The 26,270-nt window shown below is 40.2% G+C and overlaps 1 protein-coding gene across 4 annotated transcripts in view; it reads right to left on the reverse strand.

Annotated features, from left to right (window-relative positions):
* Positions 1-26,270, reverse strand: part of DISC1 (DISC1 scaffold protein) — a 347,001-nt gene that overhangs the window by 167,031 nt on the left and 153,700 nt on the right. For all 4 annotated transcript variants that reach the window (XR_005357793.1, XR_005357794.1, XM_038533906.1 and 1 more), the window contains exon 9: positions 25,671-25,859. Coding sequence is in view for 2 of the 4 variants with exons in the window: in XM_038533906.1 (XP_038389834.1) it covers positions 25,671-25,859 (189 nt within the window). In the remaining 2 variants the exon portion in view is untranslated. The remainder of the gene's footprint in view (positions 1-25,670; positions 25,860-26,270) is intronic.

Consider the following 26,270-nt stretch of genomic DNA (forward strand, 5'->3'; position numbering starts at 1 on the left):
CTTCTTGCACACTCTCCCTCTTCCCACATCCTCTCAAACCTATAAATGAGCATCGCTGTGCTGGGGGAGGCCTTTCTTCTTTCCAGTTTGCAGTTCCATTGGAGAAAATGGTCATGTTTTTGCCCACTTGGAAGACAGATGTTGTCTCCCCAGCCTGCATTTGGAGATGTGAGGGATGATATCTTTGCCTGCTGCTTGAGGTTGACCCCATTTTATGACAGGCTTTGCAGCATACTCAACTTCCCAGATGTGAGAGCAAGCTGTCATCAAGGGTAGTCATCTGTGTGCTCACAGCTACTTAAGGACATGGAGTTGAGAGAAAGAAGTGAATTGACCACTCAGAAGCCTTGTGAATATAAAAGCAGAAAGCCACCCCTATCAAGTTGTCTTCAAAAAATACTATTCAGGGCGCCTGAGTGGCTCAGTCAGTTGAGCATCCCACTCGTAGTTTCAGCTCTGGTCATGATCTCAGGGTCATGAGATTGAGCCCCATGTCTGGCTCCATGCTCAGCAGGGTATCAGCTTGGGATTCTCTCCCTTTCCCTCTGCCCCTTGCCCTGCTCGCGTGCGCGTTCTCTCTCTCTCTCTCTCTCCCTCTCAAATAAATAAGTAAATCTCTGAAAAGAAAAGAAAAGAAAAGAAAAAAGAAAAGAAAAATACTATTCAGAAATACACTCAGAAGCTCTTGTAATCCAAAATACCATGGATGCATAGAATATTTAGGTAACAACTACAAAATGTATACACTAACATACATGGAAGGTACAAAAACCACACCCAGTAGTCTTGCCCTGTGAAAAGCAGGGCCCCTTGGAAAGTCGGGAGACACACACACCTCACCAGACATGCTCTGTTGGGAAGCAGTTTTTGCCCTTGCTGTGACCTCTACATACCACCAATCCCAGTTTCCCTGTAAGGGTGTCTGAGATAACGAGGTGGCAGTGAGAGTCTAAGGAAATCTAAAATTAAAACAATGAGCTATCTGTGGCTCCCCCTCCTACTGATGACTGACTGAAATGGAGCGAAAAGCCAGGGCCTCAACTTTCACAAAAGGATCAGACATCAGAACAATTCGAAATAAAAAACCAAACATGCTCCCTTTTAATAGAAGTATCTCTACTTTTACCACATTTAAAACAATTCTGGTATATTCCTTTTTTACAACATCATAAAAAACAGTGTAAGCTCTTTTTCTTTATTCTTTGTATTTATTTTCCTCATGAGTGACAATGTGCCTTGTATCCATATAGTACCAATATCTCTACCATTCATTTTTGTCCACCTGTCACCATTCAGTTATGTCAGCATATTTCCTGGGTCAAAGCAGAGGTTCTATTTTTGTTTTGCACAACTCTGGAAGATTTGCATCACTACAAAGACACATGAGAGAAATGTATGATTTACTGGAATTTTAAACAACTCAAGTCTGAACTTGTTTGGGGCATGCATTCCACAGACAGGCAAGTCTTTCAAAAGGCAGCAGATTTACTTGATGGCAAACTTTGGCATCATTCCTGACTCCCTAAGGGCTGTCTGTCATAGGATCATACCTAATGCCTCCGTCTGTCCTTTGATTTTAGCCATCAGGGATGCCAATGAGGACAGAATAAACACAGAAGCAGGGAAGGCCCTCTACTGCCTTCAGGCACCTGACAGTAATCCATAGATTCCTCCCACCACCTTCTGTGCCCTGCCTGGGACACACAGCATGCACCAATCAGGCCCTTGCTGATTCTCACTCTTAGCAAACTGCCAGAGTTCTCTCTGATGTGGGGCCTGGCACTCCCACGGGCATTTACTCTTTCACAGAAAAAAATACCATAAATCAAAATTAAACAGGATAGAGAAACCTGCAGCATCCAGAGTTTTGGTCACCATCGACCCCTTATTGAGTGCTGGGGAAAGCTTTTTGGTACAGAGGCTGCCCCCATGCTTCCCAAATTCTATTTCACTCAAACTGCACCAAAGCCATAATGATTGAGCACTGCAGGGAATAAAATGGAAAATAAAGCCCAGGCCTTGCTCTTGAACAGCCTACAGCCTATTAGAAGAAAACTGTATACATGCCCATGAGAATGTGAACTTAGCACCTGAAGAGAAGATGGATGGGCTGCAGTGGTTAAAAGGTAACATTATATTAGGGATCAAAGAAAGATCAGGAGCCCTGTGCAAGCTTGTAGTTAGCTACATACCTACCTGGTCTTTGGCTTAAAAGCATACACCTGGAAAGAACGTAAGTGACTATTTAACAAGCAAAGCCCTATGAGGAACGCACACTCATCATCATCATCATCATCATCATCATCATCATCATCATCATCACTGGTGGCCTGCAGGTTGTTGACTTGACATGTAGGGCATGGCTAACCTCTCTGAGTACCTTTCCTCTCCTTAAAATGAGAACACGACCCCACCTTGGAGGTTGTCATGAGAAGTAGGCATAACACGCATCAAAAGCCTGGCCAGCTGTATGTGCTCGGCAGGTGGTATCCGTTGCCATCTAGACTAGGTTCCTCAGAAGTGGTCACTGAAGATCAGGAGAGGTTAAGTAACCTGCTAGAAGTTTCATATGTCATTTGGAACAAACTAGTATACAATCCCAGGTCTTTTGTCTGATCCTGCAGACAGACCATCCAGCACACATACCAGAGCCCCGCCATGCCAAGGAAGGGTGCACGGACCAGCAACAGCAGGATCACCTGGAAGCTGCTAGAAACGCAGACTCTTAGGCCTCCTACACCCTCCTGAATCAGAATCAGCAATTTAACAAGCTCACCAGGTGACTGACAGACATTAAAGTTTAAGAAGCCCTGCCGGGGGAATCTTCAAAAGACTGTCTGCTCTTATCATTTAAATATTCACTCATTTATTCATTGTTTCACTCTGCAAACATTTACAGTAAGCCTGCTGTGTGCAAGATACTGCAAGGTATAAAAACAACCTATTCTCTGCATCACAGAATACAATCGAGTGCCTGTAGTTCAACGCCGCCCAAAATTCAATCCAAGACACCAGGCATGATATAAAAGGGATAGGGGAAAACCAGAGCATTTGTACATGTCTCTGAGTCACACTTGTGTACAAAAATGTCATCTGCTGGCTAAAATGATCATGGTCACAGAAGGCAAATCACCTAAGTCAGACCAGCTCTGATTCTTTCTCTTCCAGGGGTGGGAACTTGGGCAAGTTGCCTACCCAAGATGGGTCTCATATGAAAAAACTGGACTCAGTCTTTAAGAACTCCTAGATTCTTGCCCAGCTTTCTTTTTTTTTTTTTTCCTGACTTATCTGATTTTATTCATTTTTTCAGCAAATATATGAGCAATACCACCTTCTGGGGACAGTGTGGCTGCTGGGAACATCCTGGTGACAAGGTAAATGAGGTCTACTAAGCCAGTGGTAAGTGTTATGGCACAAACAGAAGCAGGTAATGAGATCACGTGCCGCTGGGTGGTGGCTCCAGCAAGCTGGTCAGAGAGGCCTCTTGGAGGAGCAGGATTTAACCCAAAACCTGAATGGCAAAAACACAAACCTGCATACAACTGAGGGGGAACCGGTTCTGGATGATGTAACAAAACCTGAAGGTGTGAATAAGCTCTGTGTATTCAGGCCTGAAAGAAGGTTCCAGGCGTGGAGGATAGAGGGGAGAGAAACATGGGGTGCAGTCTATCATCCAGGGAGGGCCCTCCCAGCTGCACGAGGCTAGGCAGCCAAGGTAAGGAGCTGGATTATTTCTTGGGTGTGACCAGAAGCCTGGGAGAGTGTAGGCAGTAATCTGATTTTAACTTCTCTTACTATAAAATGTAACCTGTTCCGGCCTGAATTGAGCACCACCTCCCCCCAGATTCATATGTTGAAGTCCTAACCTCTCACATCTCCGAATGTGACCATATTTAGAGACAGGGTCTTTACGGAGGTCATTAAGAATAAATGAGGTCATTGGGGCGGGCCCTGATCCAACAGGACTGGGTGTCTGTATAAGAAGAGACGATTAGGACACAGACACACACACAGGAACCACCCTGTGAGGACACAGGGGGAAGACCGCCATCTGCACGGCAAGGATAGAGGCCTGAGAAGGAGCCAACCCTGCTGACACCTTGATCTCAGTCTTCCAGCCTCCAGAACTATAGGAAAATACATTTCTGTGGTGTAAGCCACTGGGCCCATGGTACTTTGCTCTGGCCACTCCAGCAGACTAAGACATACTCAGTGTAAATATAAGAACAACCATCTTTACAATGACACAAAGGAAGCCACAAATTCTCCTGCCTAATTCTAAGAGCATCCTAAGTTATCCTCCAAGTCTTCGGGCCAGTGATCTAAACTCTTGGTTCTGCCTAATTCCCAGGGTCCTTTTCCAGCAGTTCCTAAACTAATCACAGGGAATTTGTGAATTTTCCTGGAAATTTTTCCTGCCTTAGTTTCTCCCAGCTTCAAAAAAAAAATTAAAAATTAAAAATTAAAAAATTAAAAAAGAAGAAAAAAAAAGAAAGAAAGAAAGAAAGAAAGAAAGAAAGAAAGAAAGAAAGAAAGAAAGAAAGAAAGAAAGGAAAAACCCACCTCAGACTTTTCTCTGGTTTCAGTTGTCTTATCATTTTAGTTACCATTGCCTAAATTCTAAGATACACCTTTAAAAAAATGAATTATTTATTTATTTGAGAGAGAGGGATAGAGAACATGCACAGAGAGAGGAGCAGGAGCAGAAAGGTATAGGGAGAGGGAGAGAGAGAATCTCAAGCAGACTCCCCACTGACCGTGGAGTCCAAGTCAGGGCTCGATCCCACAGCCCTGAGATCATGACCTGAGGTGAAATCAAGAGTTGGATGCCTAACCAACCGAGCCACCCAGGTGCCCCTAAGATACACCTTTTCTTTAAAAAATTAAGAGGCAATCTTGAATGAAAGTGAACATCAGCTTTTGTGTCTGTCCCCCTGAAAGCCTCCATCAAGTCCGTGGGGCATTTTACAAATACCGGCATCACAGTGACATTCTGTTTCTTTCACAAAGGTCAGTGAAAAGCCAGGACAGAAGACTTTTTCCTTTCCAAAGTGGCAGGGATCATGGGACAAGGATAGATTTTGATTCAGAAGGCCAGGACAGGCACTGGGGTGGGGCAGTGTCCCCACAGCCATCCTTGTGGATGCCCATCTCCAGCGCTCCACCATGCTATCTGGAATCTCCACTCCTTGGTTAGCAAATTCTGCATCCTCAGCCCCTTCCTTCCACTTTGTCCTAACAATGATCTTCTGTGCTCCTTCTCCCTGCTTTCAGTCTTCTGCTCTACCAAAGCCCCGATGTCCTCCACCAATAAACAGGGTAATGCCCCCAGCTTCTCGGTTCCCTGGCCTCACCTGCAGTGACCTTTGCTTCCACCCAATATGAGCCACCCCACCCCTAGCCACTGGGGACTGTGCCACTCATAAGCCTACCTATTCCTGCCCTTCCCTCACCACCTGTTTTTCTGTCCCTTTCTGCGGCCACATTAGGCCATCCATCCCTTGACACCTTTACTTTCTCTTTTTCAGCAACCTCCAACTTAGGCTCCATGGTCCATCACTTTCCCACCCTCCTGCTACCATTTTCATCTCCCAAATCTAGCTGCCCTTCTCCTCTGCCTACCTGTGAAAATGCCAGCCTGGGATCCCCACTGGCGACATGCTCACTCCCTAAAGCCAGGCTGCCGAGCATGGTCAAAATGATACAATTGCAGAGGCAGGTGTCACTAGGAGGCAGACCCAAATGGGTACCCTGACCACACCTGGCGATTCTTCTGTTTCCCACCACAGATCTCCGCCATCTCCAGAGCGATCACTGTAACCTCATCTCAACCCTCCACCCATGACCTTCCTCTTCATTCATTCACTTACTCATGTATTCATTCCAAAGTGACCATGGAGAACTGATGCTGAGCTCAGCCTCATGCTGGCACAGGGGTCCTACTCAGCCAGCCATCTCTTTTCTCTGCTGCTCCCCATCTACTCCACTGGTTCTGTTACTAGTATCTGAATGCCCCCCATCTACAGTGTCTGAAAGAAAGAGAGAGAGGGAGAGGGAGAGAGACAGAAAGAGAAAGGAAGAAAGGGAGGGAAGGAGGAAGGAAGAAAGGGAGAAGAAATTCCTTACCCCATTATATCTTGCCCATTCCCTTTTCCTTTCCCTTCACAATTAACTCATAGAATGAGTTTTCCACTCACTTCCTCCTCTGCCTTTCCTCCTCACTCACCCACCCAGCAGACTGAATGCTATCCCCATACCTCTCCCTGGACCTGCGTGTACCTGCAGCCAGCAGACACACCCAGGCTCCAGTGCACCTGCTTTCTCTGCTGTAGTTGCCACCACTGTTCTCCTTTTCTGAAATAATATCTTTCCAGGGCCAGAGGCAGGAAAAGGTTTAGGGCTCAGATTCTTGGATAAAAGGAGCCAGAGCTTTGCAGCTGCTAGGACTCTCCACCTCCCCTCCTCATCCATCTCTCATCTCTGCTTATCCCTTCATGGCTTCATTTTTTGCATGTGACCTTTCCATGTGGCAGGAAAATGACTACCCATGAGCCCTGGATTCTCATCCTTCCAGCTTTCCTTACTCTGTTGGGGGTGCAGGAGGAGGGCAGGTTTTGATGGACCCTGCTCATTTCTACCACTTGAACAATCCTCACTGCCAGTGAGTGTTCTGTGGTAGCCCATGCTGGGCCATGTGCCACATCAATGGCCATGGTATTGATCACTATGGTCATATTCATGCAAGAAATGGGAGGAGTCCTTAATGGAAGGAACCAGACAAATAAAAATAACCTATGCTCCTCTCAGCTTCTGGGATGTCCCACTCTTGCCCATCCTCCCTCTTCTATGATCAGTCCTTCATGCTTCCTTGTGGCTCCCCTTCCTCTGCTGTCCCCTAAATGTTTGTGCCCTTTGGCATCCTCCCTAGTGCTTTTTTTCTCTGCACTTGCTTCTCCTGTGCCCTCTCCCTTATCCCCAAGGCAGTGTCGGCCACATGCTGATAACAGCCCAAACCCACATGGTCAGCCCAGCTCTCCTTCCTCAGCTTCACAACCAGCTGTCTATTGAACATCTCCATCTGGATGTCACATAAGAACTACAAAGTAAACTGGCTAAAAGCAAATGTATGAACTCTTCCCAATCTGCTATTCTTAACAGTCTGGATTCCAACTAATATGGCTGACTCCAAGCCAACTACTCCTTGTCATCATCCTGCCACTTCCATCTCTAAATATCCAATATCAAACCCTGTTGGTTCTAACTGCTAAACATCTCTTCCCTCTACCTACTCCTCACAGTCCTCATGGCCACTGTCTTGTTTCCATCCACCTTCACCCCAACCCCCCTCCAGGATACTCCTCCTCATTCATCTCCCTGATGTAGGAGGTCCCTCATGCCCAGCATGGCTCCCCTCTGCAGTCTGCAGCCAGACCCACTGTGGGCTTTATTTTTTGTTGTTTTTTTTTTCCATACAGATCTGATGAAATCACTCCCCTGCTTAAATCTTTTCAGTTGCTTCATCTTGCCCTTCTGATCATTTCCAAGCTCCTTAAATGATACATGAGCCAGCCTGGACTTCCCTAACTCTGAAATGTAAGCCCTTTCCACTCCTCCATCACATTAAATAACCAGGCACACTGAACTTCCTACAATCCTTAAAGGAAGTATGTTTGTATGTTTTTTTTCTCACCTCTAAGCCTTGTTCTTTCCTCTGCTTCAAATGTGCTTTCCATATTTTCCTCTGTTTTAACCTTTCCATGCCCTGTGTCAGCTTAGATATCATTTATTCCAGCAACCTGGCCCTGGCACTGCAAGCTTCTCTGCCATAGCACTTGTCACACTGCAATACAGTTTGTCTGTTTCCTGCTAGTACCTTCCAGCAGTTCTTCCATCTCTGGGGCTGGACACATAATGGCCCATAGTAAAATCAGCTGAAAGCAAGGACAGATTTACCATAAATCTAATGACACATATGTCTCAGGGCCACCCACTTTTATGAGTCTCTTCCAAGGCCTGTAACTAACTTTTATTCATAATTTTATGTGTTTTTTCTTAAATAAGACCTACCTCCAAATTGTAAATGCTTCAGGGAGTATAAACTGTGGATCCTCCACTGGTTACGTGAGTAAATTGGGCAAAAAATGAGGCTCACAGAAGTTAAATGACTACCCCATGCTATGCCCTACTTCATGACATGGTACTATCTGGATCTGATTTTGCATGGGTCTGGCCACACAGTTCAAACTCTGGTGTGCATTCTGAGAAATTCAGCTCATCCCTCCTGGCCTCAGTTTCCTCCTTCAGGAAAGAGGATATATGTTTCATAGGATTTTATAAGTAATAATTCATATGATATCTCTAAAAGCACCTACACAGGACTTGAAACATAGATGATTCTGAATACAGGATTGCTGGAAGAATAATACTTTGAAATACTGCACACCACAAATTCCACTCAGCTCTCCAATTCAAGATCCATATAGTTCAGCAAGCCTTTACTAAGCCCCTACTCTATATGCAAAGCACAGATGGGGGAGGGGGGATACAGAAGATTAATGATCTCAAAAAGCTGTCACAGTAGTGAGGGAAATAGATATTTAAACAAATAAGTATAAAATATGCAAAAAATTAAATTTCTTCATCTTTTTTTACTGTTTCTCTTTATTTAATATCTTGCTCTTCTTTTCTCTAAGGAGTTATCTCCTACCCTGTGGTCTAAGGTTGAGTATGTTAGTTAATTAACAGCTCTACTCCGCCACAGAGTTGCCTTGGGTTACAACCCAAATATTTAAGGAGACTAAGTTGAAGATGTGAAGGAACAAAAATTGAACAAGGTTTTCGCTGGTGTCACCATTCAAAAGCCCTCTGGGGAAATAGTAGTTCCTTAAAAAGAAGCCAAATTTAACTAAGCCAACAGTAGAAGTTAAGAAGTTAGGGATAAAAAATATTCAATAGCAAACTCCCCTTCTGAGACTAGGTGTATGTGAAAGTCATTTAAAACCTTTGCCCATTTGTATATTTTGAACCACAGGACACTGACTGGTCAGCTGGATTACTGGGTCACTGGGGAGCAGCCTGGACCAGAGGCCAAGAAAAATGGCTCCCACCAGCTCTCCAACTCTTTGAGGGGTAGCATGTAATCCTGTGGCCCTGAAGAGTGACACAAACCTGGCTTGTGCCAGGCTCTGCCTTCAGGAAGGTATGCGACCTTGGGTCAAACCCTGTGAAATGCTGACACAATCAATAATAACAATAGTGGATAATATAATACTAGAGAAAATAGTAACATCAACCTCACAGGGCTGGTGGATGCTTAAATGAGATCAAATAGATAATGAATGTAAGAAATGAGCTATAAATTTAAGAGTTTTTAAAAACTCTTTTTTCATATACGTAAAATTTACTTTTCCTTTTGTGTGTTTCTGTGTGTGTAGTTCTATCGGTTTTATACCATGAATGGATTTTTGTAACCATCACCACAAACAGGATACAGAACAATCCCAACACCTCTAAGGAATTTCCTTGTGCAGCCCCTTTGTGGCCAGACCCTTCCCCAGCCCTATAAAGCAGTCCCTAGGGGTCTGCCTTTTCTACGGTGTTAAATAAATTGAGTCATACAGGATAAAGCCTTTTGTGTCTGTCTTCTTTGGTTCAGCAGAATGCATTTGAGATGCATCCAAGTTGTGTGTATTAAAAATTGATCCTTTTTATTGCTGGGTGGTGTTCCACTATGCGGATGTACAACAGCTTCCTATTCCATTCATCCACTGAAGAGACACTGGGCTTTTCCAGTTATGGGTGATTATGAATCATGCTGCTATAAATATTCATTATACATTTTTGTGTGGACATAACTGTTTCTATAAGATAAATAAATACCTAGAAATGGAATTCCTGGGTCACCATGGCAAGTGCCATTTTTAAGTTTATAAGAAACTGCCAAACTTTTCTCTAGAATGGCTGTACCATTTTATACCCCACCAGCAATCTTTGAGCAATCTAATTGCTCCATCTTCTCATCAACACTCAACATTATCAGTATTTTTTATCTAGCCTTAATAGGCATGTAATGTTAGTTACATTTTTAAGAGAGAAACATTTATATAAGACTGTGTATAATCATCTATTTTATAAGGTAAGAATGTTCAGGGTAGGTTAAGGTCTCAGAAACCAGATTTCTTCAATGACCACTACCTTCAAAAAGCCTTGACAACTCCAACATGACAAAGATGTATCTCATGGTCTGGCTCTTCCCCGCTTCTTCAGCCTTATCTTCTACCCTTCTCATTCTTGGACCCTTATTATTGAACCTATTATAGAACCTACTATTGGCCAGTTCAATAATGATGTTAAGTAAGGTTAACTGAGTCCTTATTACAAGCCAGGGGCCAACCCATGTCTGTCACATGTGTTATCTCATTTCATCTTCTTACAGTCTTGTGTAATTACAGGTCACATTCCTGTGACACAGGAGAAAACTGGTGCTCAGAGAGATCAGGAGCTTTATCCAGAGTCATGTAGCAGCTATGTGGCAGGCTGGTATCTGGTCCCTGGTCTCATCATGGCCCAGATGTGCCATGCTCCCCTGATCTGAGTCATGCTCTCCTCCAGCCTAGCGCGGCCTCCAGCACTTCATCCCTTCATCCACCTTCAAGCCACAACTCACATTTTGCATTCTCTGGTAAGCTGTCCCAGGCTCTTTCAGGGCACACTTAGCTATCCTCTCTGCTCTTTCCTCACCTTTGTTTCTTCATTTCATCCATCCCCACACACTGTCCTGTTTGCTACATATGTTTGCCTCCCCTACCAATGACTGCAAGCATCTCTGGGGGACCCAGATCTTTCTATTCTTCTTTCCCCATGCCTGGCACCTAGGAGATGCTCAACACCTATTGTAGTGTCAAGTATTAGCTAAGTCTTCTCAATGAGAGACCAGGCAGGTACTAGAAGAACTAGTGCTGCACATGATTTTCAAACATGAGCTGACAGTGCTACAAAATACATCCATGTAAAAGCATTATATACTGGTTCAAAATGTACAATCAAAAAAAGGCCCTTACGCAAATTTACATGTAACTCTTGAGATAGACTCAGATATCCATCCCTATCAGCATCAAACAGCATTTGGTGTATAATAAAAGATGACAACAGGGACATTCACCCAATGGTTACAGATTTAGGACAGAGAAAAAAGTGGAAGAAAGAAGCCCTTTTCATATTCATGCTACTATTCTTTTCCTTATTTACATGAGCATTGTGACTTTTTTCTTCGTTTATGTGTAATAGAACTATGAAAACTGTTTATTCTTTTTTTCAGCACTGTCAATTAAGAATGGTCATTTTTAATAGTAAAAATTACTAAAATCAATTTATTAGCCTGGAAAGCATCTTGAGGGATGTGGAGTAATTCTGTGCCTCTGCCAAATCTGACCACAAACCATTCCAGATAGTGTGCGAGCCACCAGAGTACAACTCAAAACCAAAGGCTTGGAAGAGGCAGCTGTCTATACTGTCTACATCCCATGAATATATGTTCAAAAAATATGATTAATTTTTAAAGCTGAGGCATTTAATAGTACCATGGGGCAATAATCAGATGTTTCATGGGCCACAGAATCTTCTCCAGTAATCTTCTAGGCAAGAAATTTGAAAATTATGGAGACCATGTACATGCACTAATGAATCCAAGACACTCTTACCTGGCTTTCCTATATATTTATAAATGTCTGTAAACTCTAAAGGCTTGAATACAGAAGTTTAGCCTGTCATAATTCAGGCAAAGAAGCTTGGAGAAAAAGAAGATAGAAGGATAGGAAGGAGGGAGGGAAGAAGGAAGAAAGGAAAGAAGTCAGGCGGCAGGAAGGAAAGAAAAAGAAGGGGAATTTATACATAGAAATATATTAGTATTTCAACTATGGCAACCTAATTTGCTATTCCTGAGCCAGATTAAGAATAATTGTCCTCCAGCATTAGGTCTGGAGACCCTCTTCTCCAAGGATCACCTGCTTCGAGGCTAACACAGATTTAGGCCTCTACAAGTTCCATAAGAAACCTATTACCCTGACTCATGGCTACCTCCTCATCTTCTCCCTATTCTTTCATCAAAGTTCAGATGTGGAGAATTAAATACAATACTGTTCCCATATGTTAATACAAATAAATAATTTTTTAAGCAAGGCAGAAAAAAGATCAGAAACAAACCAACGTCTTCATGTCAAATTTCTCTACCCAATGTTTTCAGGCCCCATCATATCATGCTTAATGGATGGGGGTAAAAAAAAAAAAAAAAAAAAAAAAAAAAAAACTCATAAAATTTAGTCTTTGAGAACACAGAGAAGAATTTGCTTTTGAAGTCTCAATTTCTATGTCCATATATGATGTAATGCCAAAGAGTAGTGTGTCCTATGTTCAGTAATTAGATGTAAACAGCTACACTTTGGAATAAGAAGAATCATGTCTTCCCCTTCTATTTGTGCACAGGTGCCCTCATACATCTCATACTGACAGCCATGAGCTGGTTTCTATATCTAACAGAACCTGGCAAGACAAGATGACCTTTCTAATTGTCATTATGAGAAGCACAATTGCAAGTAACTTTGAAACATATGGTAAACTTCATTATTCTAAAAAAGAATAGCTTCTTCTTTGGGGCTCATGATGAATATTAATGTCAGGGCTCCTGAGAAAAATGTGCTCTAAATTTTATATTGTATAAAACCCTTTCAAGACCAGAGAGAGCATTTATTTATAGTCTTCAGGCTTCTTCATAGATGCTATTAAATGTCCCATTAAATATGGCAAAATTAAATGAATAATCATGGGACATTAAGGAAGGGATAATGATCACCTTCGCAGTATCAGGCTAAGTTTCACAGTATCAGGCTAAGCTCAGGCAGGGGGAGAACAAAATGACACAAGGAGGACACATAATGTATATACAGGAGAATCCATGGATTCTATCTATGGCAAGAGTAGTCCAGACACAGATATCATAGGCTTCATATACTTCATCCAGAGCACACAGAGATTGTGAGAAGTTCTGAGGGTCAGAGGGATCCGGCAGGGTGAAGCTTAGAAGGAATGTAGGGAGTGGGCACATGGGTGGATAAGAGCATGGGATATTCTGGAGGTGAAGGAAAGAAAACAGAAAAGCAGGTGGAAACCAGTGGGGAGCAGCAGAAACCATGGGAAGACATGGTCTCAGAGGTGGGAGAAAATGATGCCCAACAGCTGCAATAGGCAGGAAGGTGCCTTCATGATTTGATAAGCACTGAGTGTTATACACAACTGATAAATTATTGAACACTGCATCTGAAACTAAGTATGTATTATACATTGGCTAATTGAATCTAATTTTTTTTTAATTTTAAGATAAAAAATAAAATAAATAAATAAAATGAAAAAAAAAAAAGAAGGTGCCTTCATGAAGCCCAAATCATAGTAATTTATTACGATTACACATCATCCATGGAAAAGGATCTTTGACTTAATACCCAACACTGCTTATTGTCTGAGGAGAGAAGAGGAGGGAGCCTGACAAACCCAACAGTTCTCTTACAAAACACTGGTGACAATTTAAAAGGTCATCCCATCTGGCATTTTTCCAGGACAAGGAGGTCCTTTATCTACTATGCCCTTTAGCTCTCTCCCTCAAACTGCAGCTTCAGTGGCCATACACACCATAACTAGACACTCTCCTTCAGTCTGTGAATTAACAGCATGCTTTGGAAAAAAAAAATTCCTATAGGCAGAAGCCATTTTTCTAATGGATCTATTCAAGAAAACAGAAAAAAAAAATTTTAAGGGGGGGAAGCACCTGGGTGGTGTACTCGGTTAAGCATCAGACTCTTGGTTTCAATTCAGTTCATGATCTCAGGGTTGATAGATTGAGCCCTGTGTCCTAGGTGAGCCAATGGTTTTGGGTTTGTGCAGAAGGGTGTCCATGTTCTTGGGAATACACACTGAGATATTCAGGAGTGAAAGGTCAGAATATTTGCACTTTACTTTCCAGAGTTCAACAAAATAAAACAAACAAATGTGTATGTGTACACACACACAAACACACACACACACACACACACACAGAGTAGAGAGCAAGAACAAAGTCTAGGAAATGTTCACTGTTGAATGTGGGTGAGTATTATATAGAAGTTCATAAACAAGGGAGAAAACATGCTAAAATATAGAATTTTTAAATGGTAAACTAAAAAAAGAGGTAAACTAACAGTAAAATAACAAATTTAAAACAAGGGCTCCATCACTAAGCCCAAAGTCCACTTGGGATTCTCTCTCTCTCCCCCTCGGTCCCTCTCCCTGTTCATGTGCTCTCGCACGCTCTTTCTCTCTCAAATAAATGAATCTTTAAAAAAAAAAAAAAAAAGGTCAAAGACAGTGAGGTACTATTATACACTAGCTGTACCATGCAGAAAAAGGAAAGAGGTGGGTAGGAAGCCATACACTTCTCTCAGCTTGTGTATTTTAATGGACACAACCATGAAAAACAATGCCTTCCCCAGATTTATTGTAAAAAGTGAAGTGGCTTCATTATGGTCCCAACCGCAGCAGTTCCCTGGATGTCACATGTGTTTGAAAGGCCAGGTCCAATGAATATTAATGCACAGAGTGGAGACAGACCGTCTTTTCTGGGGAAGACCTGTCTATCACTATTTGTTACATTATTTGTACCCTGATGCCTTAAGTGGTTTCAGAATTTATTCTAAACTGTCATGTCAACATAGTATCATCTTTTACAAAAATTTCTTTTCTTGTTCTGTTACTAATTATGATAAGGGGTTAATTTCACACATGCATACACATAAAGGAAAAAATCATAATATATCATATAAGGATGAGGAAATCATCAATTTCCCTTCCCCTCCCCACCAAAAATGGACACATGGACAATAAACTATGAAAAAAATTATAAAGGCACAAAAAGAAGCTAGTTCAGCTTTGTGATCGATCAAATACATGCAAAAATAAGGCATGAACTAAATACTATCTAATTATTGTTATTATACTAATAACCTTTTAAGAAATAAAACCCAGTATGGGAAAGGATGGATTGGTAGCATCAATTAAACTGGTATAATTCTTCTAAAAGTCAGTTTGCAGCAATGCATTATGCCATAAAGCTAATTATACTCTTTGGTCCAGTAATCCTGATCTGGCATTTTATCTTTAGAAATGAATTCATAAAAATGATCATTAAACACATCAGAATAAAGAACAGCTAAGCAAATCATGGTATATTGAGTCTCAGAATGTTATAAAGACCATAAATAATAAATTGGAATGCTATGTCACAACAGGGAAATGTAAGTACATGATGAGGAATATGGCTCTGGAGCCAGAAGCTAGAATGGGTCTGAGTCCCATTCTAGCTCTTCACTTCCCATCTACAATTCCCTTAACTCACTGTGCCTCATTGTCAGCCTCTGTAGAATGGGGATGACAAATTTATCACAACATATAGTTTCTAGGCTTGAGTGATGCAATGCTTATTGCCATATAGGGCTAATGGCAGGAAGAGAATGCACAGTGTGCAAAAGGTATGCATGTGTTTCAGGCATTGGGGCAACACTATAAATGAAACCAGGAGCTCTGTTATAGAAGTTGTATGATGGACACTTTTTGGTGGGCTTCGAAAATGTGTTTTGTTCTTATGCTATTTTGTGGAATGAATTTTTCTTAAAAAAAAAATTTAAACTACTAGAGTAACCCTGGGAATCTTATAAACTTCAACTTCAGAGGATTCTTATAGAATTGATTGGGGAAATTAACTTTGTCTCCAAAGGTTGGTGCATTGATAGGATTCCAGATCACTAGGGAATTTCAGTGTTTGGTAACCTTCTCAGGGTGGACATGGAGTTTGGTATTCGGTCTCTACAGTCCTCAGTATCTGGGGGAAAAATGGGGTTCAGTGACAGGCAAACAGACATTTGCCAAATTCTAATTTTCTGTCTTCCCAATACAACTGGGACATGTGGATCAAAGTCAAACACTGGGTCACATACAGAGTTAAAAAGAAGCTCAATACTACAGTTACCTTGTATGAGCAAGACCAGGCTTCCTTTCCTTAAGTACATTCTGAAATCATAGTATATTTCCATTTGGTTCTTTCTTAGGGAAGGGTAATATAATATTTGGGGATACACGAAGTGTAAAGTAGCCATAGTAACACATACAAAATGGGAGATGTTAAAAATAGGCTAAAAGAACCAAAAGTATAACATCATTTTGGTAAATAAAAGGAGAATTTAAAGGTTTGGTTATAATTACATCTAAAAGCAAAGGATGCAATCATTTGTTAATGAGTTATAAAAACTTTAGAAAGTATAATGTCAAGACAAAAATACAATTACATTCTATAACTATGTGAGCATGTAAAATACAAGCATATCTGGCTTATAAATTTTTGATGTTGTCAAGTCAGTAGATCTTTAAGCAACTCTTGATGGTTCCTGCCATGCTATAAATATTAAATTGCAGCGCATCAGCTTATCATTGGCCACGCCTATGGTGATCCAAATCTCCCCAAATTGTATAAAACTCTGGAGGGAAAGCAGATGAGACAGGATGGCTATCTCTAAATACAAAGTATACTGTCCCCAGGGCAGCAAAAACTGGTACAACAAAGCAGTCAGGACAGAAAAACATTTATCAGTGTACCCTCTCTCTTTGACAAGAGCTAAGAAAACCTGAAAAATAAAATCAACAACAAATAATGGTCTCTCAAAAATGTACTGTCTCTCTTGGATTGCTAAACATATGGCAGCTTCAAAGAAGAGGAAGTACCGAGGAAAATGGCAGGAGGCTATAACTCATGGCAATGTCGAAGAAAAAAACAAGATATTTCATACAAATTTAATCATTGAAAAAATTCTGACAGCATAAAAGATGTCATGGCACCAATAAAACTGAATTCTGAAAAACCTCACAAAATTGGACTCAATTTTTTAAAAATCAGTCCTAATTCCTCAAGGCCCCTGAATTACAGAATATTTTAAATGTTTTATTTATTTTTTTTTTTTTTAATTTTTTTTATTTATTTATGATAGTCACAGAGAGAGAGAGAGAGAGAGAGAGAGAGAGAGAGGCAGAGACACAGGCAGAGGGAGAAGCAGGCTCCATGCACCGGGAGCCCGATGTGGGATTCGATCCCGGGTCTCCAGGATCGCGCCCTGGGCCAAAGGCAGGCGCCAAACCGCTGCGCCACCCAGGGATCCCTAAATGTTTTATTTAAAGGTCAAAAACTCACTCAAAGAAGCTTAGAAAGAAGACTATCACATTTTGCAAGTTGAATCCCTTGTGGTCAATAGGACGACATAGTAGTAAATTCATAGGCAAACAGGGCTTGTAGTAGTCCATGACCAGAAAGTCTGGATAGTAGGTCAACCTACTTATTAATGCCTGTCCCTGTAAGAATATAGAGGGAAACACTGACATGTAAGCATTTTAGAACAGGAAGCAGAACTATCAACAGTTCTTTGAAAAAATATCAAAAAGTGGTTTGAAGTTAACAAATATGTATCCAATTAAATTGTTATAGTTCAACTTTTTTCCTATTGGCTGTAGAATGCTAGGACCTCTTAGTCACCCTGTAATAACAAAGGATTTCCGTTTTAATACAAAGTATGTTGTTATTATAATGGTGATAACCTATAGAACCTCATATCAAGTGAAATGACCCATCTGGTATCAGGAAGTTGCAGATAGCAGATCATTTATTCAGGTATGAAATACAGAGAGCATACTTAGAAACTTCAAAAGTGAGAAAAACCTATCTTTTCAGGGCACTCATCATCAAGAGATGATTTTTAGTGGACTTTGTTTTCACAGTCATGACTATGAGGATAGCATTTAGGTAGAGTGGTGAGGTTGAGAGATGGGTAGAGAAGCTCATGTTCATGAAGAACATAAAACTGCAGACAAAAAGGATTCAAATCCTGGTTCCTACCTCTCATGTCCATGTGCCACTGGTCAAAGCTCTGACCCTCTCTAAGCCTCAGTATCTTCAGCTATAAATCAGAGAGTATGGAGCCGGACACACACTGTCCAGAGGATTAGGTAGCTAAACATGTGTCAAGACTTGGCTCAGTGCCTGGTGCAGAGTAAGGGCTTAAGAACAGAGAGAAAAGTAATCCACATTTATTATTGAAGAGAATGTGACAACATACAGGGTTTCGGTCCTTCTTTTGCAAGAACATAGTAAATCCATGATAGCTATAGTTAATCTGTGCACACAGCAAGGCATCCAATGAATACATGCTGAGTCTATACAATGAAGAGCAAAGGAGGAAGAAATCTGAAGAAAACTCATTTTTAAACCTATAGGGATCTGAAAAAAGGTAATATGAATACCTTCGAATTGAGTTCTACTAAGTTTTAATAATCACAATAACAATATATTTTCAAAGTCATAATATAATTCTGAAGTTGTTCAGTTAACTTAGGATGGCATCACTCCTACCCAGGAACATTTAAAAATAGGGGCGGAAGAGTTGCACAAAAGACAATGATCCAGATGTGAAGCACTCTGCAATACATGGTACCATCTCAGGCAACCGATCACCCCTCACCCAAACCACAGCCAACAAACTCTCCTCTGGGAACCATGATATTCCACTTAACCACCATTCTTGGCTTAATCTTCAGAAGGGAATGTATGAGTGTGAATTTGTGTGTGTGTGCATGCATGTGCACACGCATCAATGTCATCAAAAGCCCAGAGTCCAGATGAAATTGAGAAAAACTAGGAAAGACACTGTTGCCAAGAATGATCCACCAGACACTTCAGAGTCACGTACACCCACCCTATTACACAGAATCACGTTCCTGCTCCAAACAAATTAGCATATCAAAAAACTGCCTATTGCAATTGGGTATGAAATACAATTAAAATCATCATTGCATTGCCCTCTGGGGATACATGACTGAAGAATTGGGAAGGGAGTATAGAAAGCAAATGGGGAGACAAGTGGGAAAGAAAGTAACAAGTAAAGACTTCTAAAAAATTACACAGAAGTAGGAGAAGGAAATCAGTTATAGTAGAGAGCAAGGAAATGAACAAAGTATGCATACAACCATGGGAATGCAAGACCAGTGGGACTCATAAATGGGACTTTGGTGACTTCAAGGACTTCTGATTCACTCTGGACCACAAAGGCCTAACTAACACAGTGCCTGGCATACTGTAACTGTTCAATAAATGCTTAGAGAAATAACGCATGGCGAGATGAAAATGCTGTGTTGTACCTGAAGCAACTGAGAAGCAGTGAAGATACAGTGACTTGCTAAAGATCAGTCATTCATCAGGCCTCATGTGGGAAGCCTCTCCATGCCAGATGCTGTGCAGATGATCAGCAAACAACAGAAGGGAAATGAAAGTGAGGACTCCCACGTCTGAACACAGGCTTTTTACAGTGTTGTGGAGAGGCCTCTCAAAAAAATTATCACAATTTTTTTGATAAAAGAGAAAGAAGTTCATTGCAAATTTCAAGCATAGAAATTCACAGGCAAAAACGGTTGCAGAGAAATAACCACACTAATAGGGATGCAGGGATATAACTAGAAAAGGAAAAAATATGGAGAAATATTTAAAATGCAGATATATATTTAACTGTGATCCTGGTATAACAATAATTTATTAATAAGATTAATCAACGATAAATAGAAATGTAAAAGTTCAGCCCATGGAAAAACCTCAAAGAAAGATTATGAAATTTTTTAAAAGAAGTTTTTTCTCCCTAGGGAGTGGGGGAGTCAGGGATGCCTAGGTGGCTCAGTTAGTTAAGCACCTGATTCTTGGTTTCAGCTCAGGTCATGATCTCACAGTTGTGGGATCGAGCCCCATGATAGGCTCTGTGCTCAGTGCAGAGTCTGTTTCAGATTCATTCTCTCTCTCTCTACCTCTCTCTCAAATAAAATATTTTTTAAAAAAAGAAATTTTCTCCCAAAGTTCATATTACCTATGTTTTTAAATCTAAACCAAGATTTCTAATTTAGAAAGGCAGACACAAATAGGATATTATTCCCCATAGAACAATCTAAGTTCTTCCATGTACAGAACCTGGAACACATCTAGTTCTAAGACAAAAAAGCTTGGTCCTCAGTCATCAAGAGCTCGATTTCTATTCTGGCCCCAAGTAAGCAAAGTTGTCTTCCATGAGGACCTTGGTCAAAGCTCAGAGGGAAGAACTGATATTTGGTGAGTCTACAGACTGATCTCTGGCCAATCTTCCAATGTCTGAAGTCTCATCTTTGAATCATGTCAGATCACTGGAAGTTCCCATACTTAAAACTAATTAGCCTGAGCCCTTACTAATTCATTCCCATGGTATTACTATAATTTAACATGTTTCTTAAAATCTGAGAGATCTTACAATGGCTCTTTTCCAAATCCCATTTGCTGAAACACGGAATCAAAATTTTGTGGAAAAGTATGTACACACCCACAGATCTAAGATATGTGTACATTTCAGTCTATCCATGAGCTACTGCTCTGAAGGCATCCCCTAGGTTTTTTCCAGGAGTGGTTGGAAACAGCCACATGAAAAGTGCTTTCTCATTTGTTACGTATGAATGTATTATTGAGGACTTTTCCAGCATGTTTTCAAAAGAATTGCCCTGGGGTGCCTGGGTAGCTGAGCTGATTAAGCATTTGACTCTTGATTTCAGCTCAGGTCATGATCTCAGGGTCATGAGATCAATCACTGGGGTCCACGCTAAGTGTGGATCCTGCTTAAGATTCTCTGTTTCCCTCTCTCCCTCTGCCCCTCCTCACTCTGCTCACATGTGCTCCATCTCTCCCTCTCTTTAAAAAAAATTGCCTTTAAAAATTTAACACCACTTCACATTCCTGAAAACTATGTGCTTTAAGCTGCTTTTTTGAGGAGGATGGATGATGCTTCAAATGTCTTTTTTGCTCTTGCTCCTAGGAAACTCATTATCACATCATATTCTCAACCAGATTAATTAACATTTGTCATTGGCTTTTCTTCTATCTCAACTTTCAAATTATATTTTTTTGTTAATTGTGTTACTTACATCTTCATTATATATGTTTTCCATTTCTCCATTTCCTCTCTATACACACACACATATGCAAATTCTATTCTTCTGTTCTAATTCTTCTTGAAAGTTTCTTCTAAATATGTCTGATAAATGTGAAAAGGGAATTACTGCCTATACATGCAGAACTTGTAAAGTGCAGGATCTCTAAACTGAAGATTAACTATATTTTCTTAATAGGTGTGAGGTAACTTCTAAAAGAAGCTTCACCTGTGGACTTTCAGAGTTAAAGGAATTCATATCTCACTAGAGAATGTCCTAAGTCCTTTCATCAGCTATTTCAAGCTCAAAAATTATGAAGTAGTCCAAAAATCATGGCAAGATGACGTCAGCATGGACCTATGGCCTTTCTAATCTAAAGTAAAAGGGAGGTGCAGTGGTTTACCCTGATGCATAGAAGATGCTTTCTAAGACCCCTGTGGGTGCCTGAAACCAGAGTACTGAACCCTATGTATACTACATTTTTTATTATACATATATACGTATGATAAAGTTTAACTTACAAATTAGGCACAGTAAGAGATGAACAAAAATCACTAATAATAAAATAGAACAATTATACTGTAATAAAACTTTTGTGAATGTGATCTCGCTCTTTCTTTCAAAATATCTTGTTGTCCCTTATTCGCTCTTCTTGTGATGCTGTGAGATGATAAAATGCCCACGTTATGGGATGAAATGAGGTGAGTGATGTAGGCGTTGTGACGCAGCATTAGGCTACTAGTGACCTTTTGATGATTCATCAGGAGGATCATCATCCTAACGGGGGTTGATGGCAGGAAACTGCAGATAAGGGGGAGGTACTGAACTAGCCCCAAGCCAGAACTGAAAAATTGACTCCTCTCTGACTTTATTACACTTAAAACCTGCTCCTTACCTGCCCTCCACTTGTTCTTGCTCAATGGAAGGCGAATAAGTTAAAGCTGAACACAGCCAGCCATCACTCAAAGTAAAAAAAATGAAATCCTGCCATTTGATAGCCATACAGAGAATCCCTTTACGTACTTCACGGACCTTCTATACGAATTCCTGACAGCTCGGTGGGCCACAGACCCTGCCAGATTTTTGAGCTACATCTGCAGTATTTTCTATTCAGGCAGCTGGCATAAAGTGGGAAAATTCATTAACATGCTAATGATGTCCTATTTAAAATTCTAGCCCTGATTATTCTGTGATTAAATCTCTCGCCTTGACGTCTGCTTCCTTTATATCTGAGTTATAGTGAAAAAATCAACAATATTAATAAAGTACAATACAGATTACAACTTATGCACAGGGGATGGAAAAAAGTTATATAAATCTCAGGGTTGTCTTTTTGCTGAAAAGCAGATGTAACAAATCAAAAAAGTTACTTATTTTTTTCCCATCCTCCCTTTAAAAAAAATTGAAATCCACAGTAATTAAAGGTGTATACTTAATCTCCATAGGTATTCAGGGGTTGAAAGCTTTTCATTCTATTTCACTGTACTTAAAGTTGCTCAGAATTCAAGCATGTTCTCCTGAAGTCTTAAGAAGAGCTGATACAGGTTAAAACACACCCCCCCTTCTTGCCTCATCACAGAGAATGTGTGTCACTGTGACAAAGCCAGTGATTTCTGTCTCCCTTTGCCCTTGACTACTCTGGCACATTTCAGTACTTTTTCATCATTTTGTTCTGTCTGCTGACACTTCAGTATGAATATCCCACTCAGACAACTTCAAGCATCTTCCACGAAGGACAATCAAACTTACCTCTATTCTCACTAAATTAGAAAATGAATTTGAAAAATCAAAAAAACGAAGAAGATCCAAGGTCTGGTTCTGTTATTCAAAGTAGAGGAGTAAAGGAATAAAATAGAAGTAAAGGAATGTTTCATTTTAACATTTGGCCCCAGTAAATGAACAAATATTTACGGTATATTTACTATTTTCAAAGACATCATGCTGCATACTGTGACAAAACAAATGAAACATAAGGACAGTGCTTTTCTTTGATCTCAATCAAGCCAGCCCCATAAGATGTAATAATATTTTAAATGATCAGCAAAGCACTTCCCATCAATAAGAGTTCTCTGTACAAGAGAGATTGCTAATTGTTCCCTAAAACTGCAAATTTCTCCTTCTGCTATAGAAACAGAATCCCTGGTTAGACTTGGACATATAGGTTGGGCATCTTGGACCAAATGTCACATGTTGAGGAGTACAGATGAACAAAATCGAAGAGCCCGGGTCCCTGACCATCACAGAGTCACTTGTCCATTCCTAAATTGCCTTTTTCCCTTGTGCCACATTCTGAAACCATTGTAGGAATTCAAAACCTGGGTATTTTTTAAAAGAATTCTACATATTGCTTATTTCTTAGTCTTATTTTTTAAGCATTTTGTCTAAGGATAAAAAGAGGTAGCTCACGGTACCTATACGCTTATGCATACTATTCCTTTGTATCTGCTCTACATGTAAAGCTCTACATTGAGAGCTTCCTCTAAATTTTTAACTCTCAAAAGCCAATAAATGGCAGACTATGGACTTTGGCCTAGTTTTATTGCATTCCAATAGATAAAAAGCTCCAACCTACTAAGGAATTTGTTATATATGTATTATTTATTTATTTATTTATCTCCCATTACTTTCATCAACCCAAGATTACTAATTCGGTTAACCTGATACCAAGTCACCTCAAACTGGTCAAGAATTACCGTCAGGCTAAATAAAGCATAGGGAAGAGGGTAGCTGATCAAGCAAAATCCAAGTCTAAAACATAAAGAACGCCTTCACAACAGTAATGAGCCATCTGCAATTTAGAATCATTGATGGTAACAATTTCTCATTCCATTTGTTTATGTTTTATTCATCATTTTGAAAATAGTAAAGTGACAAGGGTGAGATTCAAAAAATACTACATGGCTCTTTTTTTTCCTTCTTAAGAGATATTTATGGCTTTCAAGAGCTCAACTGTTCAAATGAAAAAATTGCTGAACTAAATTTGTCCAAATTTGTTCACATCTTCTTTATTCTTAGATACAATAGATTCCCCATTTTGTGCCAAAAATTACAGAGTGACAACATGAAAAATCTTATAGTTGTTATTGTTAATACATCTGAAAAGTCTATAGCAAAAATTCATTTAAAATATCCAATGATCTTTCCTATCCTGACTTCACAGAGCACATCATCATATCTTAGGGAAAAATGTTACTATCCCTCAGTACTCTAGTTACAGAGTCAGACTCAAATGTACAGTCCCTACATATTTGCCAAAAAAGAAGTCTTGACCTACAGAAGTGGGGAAAGGAAGATAAGTAGCTCTCAATTGTTTAGCCAGGGAGGCCTGCCTATTACTAAGAAGACTCTATAACAACTGAACATCCTATCTGTGATTCAAATAACTATAATTGAACGTCTTTCTCAATTGAGTAAGCATTTAAAACAAAATTCATTCAGATTAAAATGACACACCTAATTTCTGCTAACTAATTTCATATTTCTTTGTTTGGTTTTAAATACTAATCTTTATTTACTTCAATCCGTGGAGTATTTTCAGGTAGCTGTGTTTCCAATGTGGCTAACATCCCCGTTCTTTTCCTATTTCTTTTTAAATAAGAATACTTTGTAAATATAGTTATTAATTAGTAGATAGGTCTTTCATTTTCCTAATAAACATTTATTTAGGGATGATAATATACTATATATGACCTCTCACCTCCAGCAGCTTCTTCTTCCTAGAAGAAATGCAAGGGCAGACACACACACCCACACATATACCTCAAGATCTTATAAGTTATTTCATTTAATCTGATTAAGTACTGCTCAATCAACCTATGAGTTCGATATTATTCTTCTCATTTTACCAGTAACAAAACAGATTCTAGTATCTAACATATTTGAAACCTGCATTTATTTCTCATGATTTCATTCTTCAGATTAGAAACTGAATCACTGTAAATTCTTTACATTCTTTTTTTAAGAAATACGTTTTCACTTTTTCAATTCAGACTGAACTAGCACCTTCTAAGACTATCCCTCAGGGAGCAAACCTCAAAGTGACCTCAGTTACTCTTAACAACCAGAACAGGAAAAGAATACAAGAGTATGGTAACTCCTCTGACAGGCGGATACTTCAGTTAAGGCATCATTGGCCTCTTCTACATCATTCTTCCTGGAGAAAGAAGCTCTCACAAAAACTCACACATAGAAAAGCCACTTCATGGTCTTTATGCAGTCTTCTGAGTCAGCCTGCTCTCATCTGTGATTGTGCAAGCCAGAAGACTGAGCCAAGGAACAAAAGGAACATAATTGTCAAACAGAGAAAATTCTCAAGACCTGTGCCAAGGGGGAGATTACTCTAAATAATCGCAAGGCCATTAGCAAATCCAGGGTAGAGAAGGGGGAGTAAAGACAAAAAAGAAAAGACGTCACATGTGAACAGCAAAACAAAAGCTGACAAGTAATTCCACCCCATTTGCCAAGACTCCTGCCAAAAAAAACCCTCCAGGAAAAATATTGTGTGCTCCAGGACGCCCTTTGCAGTGATGCTCACATGACACACAGAACATCCTGCCCAGCCACAGAGCACAATCAATACCACAATATTTCACCAGGCAATAGTTGTGATTACTTACCGTAGGCAGTTTCCCCCTGGTCCAGCTCTCTTCTCAGTTTACTGTAATCTTCCTTAACACTCCCCAGCTTTTGGACATTTCTGGAACTCAGTACCCGAAGCTTGTCCAGGAGTCCCTCCAGCCCTTCCCTTTCTGATGTTAATGTTCTAATCTCCTCTGTGAGCTCCTTGGCTGTAGAGAAATTATTTCCTGTAGCACATTGCAAGAGAGAATGAGGGAAAACAAGTTTTACAGCATCCCCACACATGGAAGATTTAGCAACAGCTTATGAGTACCAACAGTATGGAGAAAGAGGGCTGATCTTTGCAACTGCATCCAGCCACATTACTAGTGTTCTGTGGAGGAACCTGGAAACACACTAACTGTCCTCCTTCAACTGGGAAAACCACCAGTCTCTTTATGACCTTATTTTTGTAGTCTGTTTTAAAAGTCCCAATCCAAAAAAATAAAATAAAATAGTAATAAAATAAAAGTCCCAATCCAGGTCCTTGTGAAACACAATGGTGCAAAAATGTCCAAGTGAGATCCAGGGAAATCATGTAGTATTACTCCATTCAAATATCTAAATGTCGGGATGCCTGGGTAGCTCAGCAGTTGAAC

Source organism: Canis lupus, chromosome 4 (assembly GCF_011100685.1).
Source record: "Canis lupus familiaris isolate Mischka breed German Shepherd chromosome 4, alternate assembly UU_Cfam_GSD_1.0, whole genome shotgun sequence".
NCBI classification, from domain to species: Eukaryota; Metazoa; Chordata; class Mammalia; order Carnivora; family Canidae; genus Canis; species Canis lupus.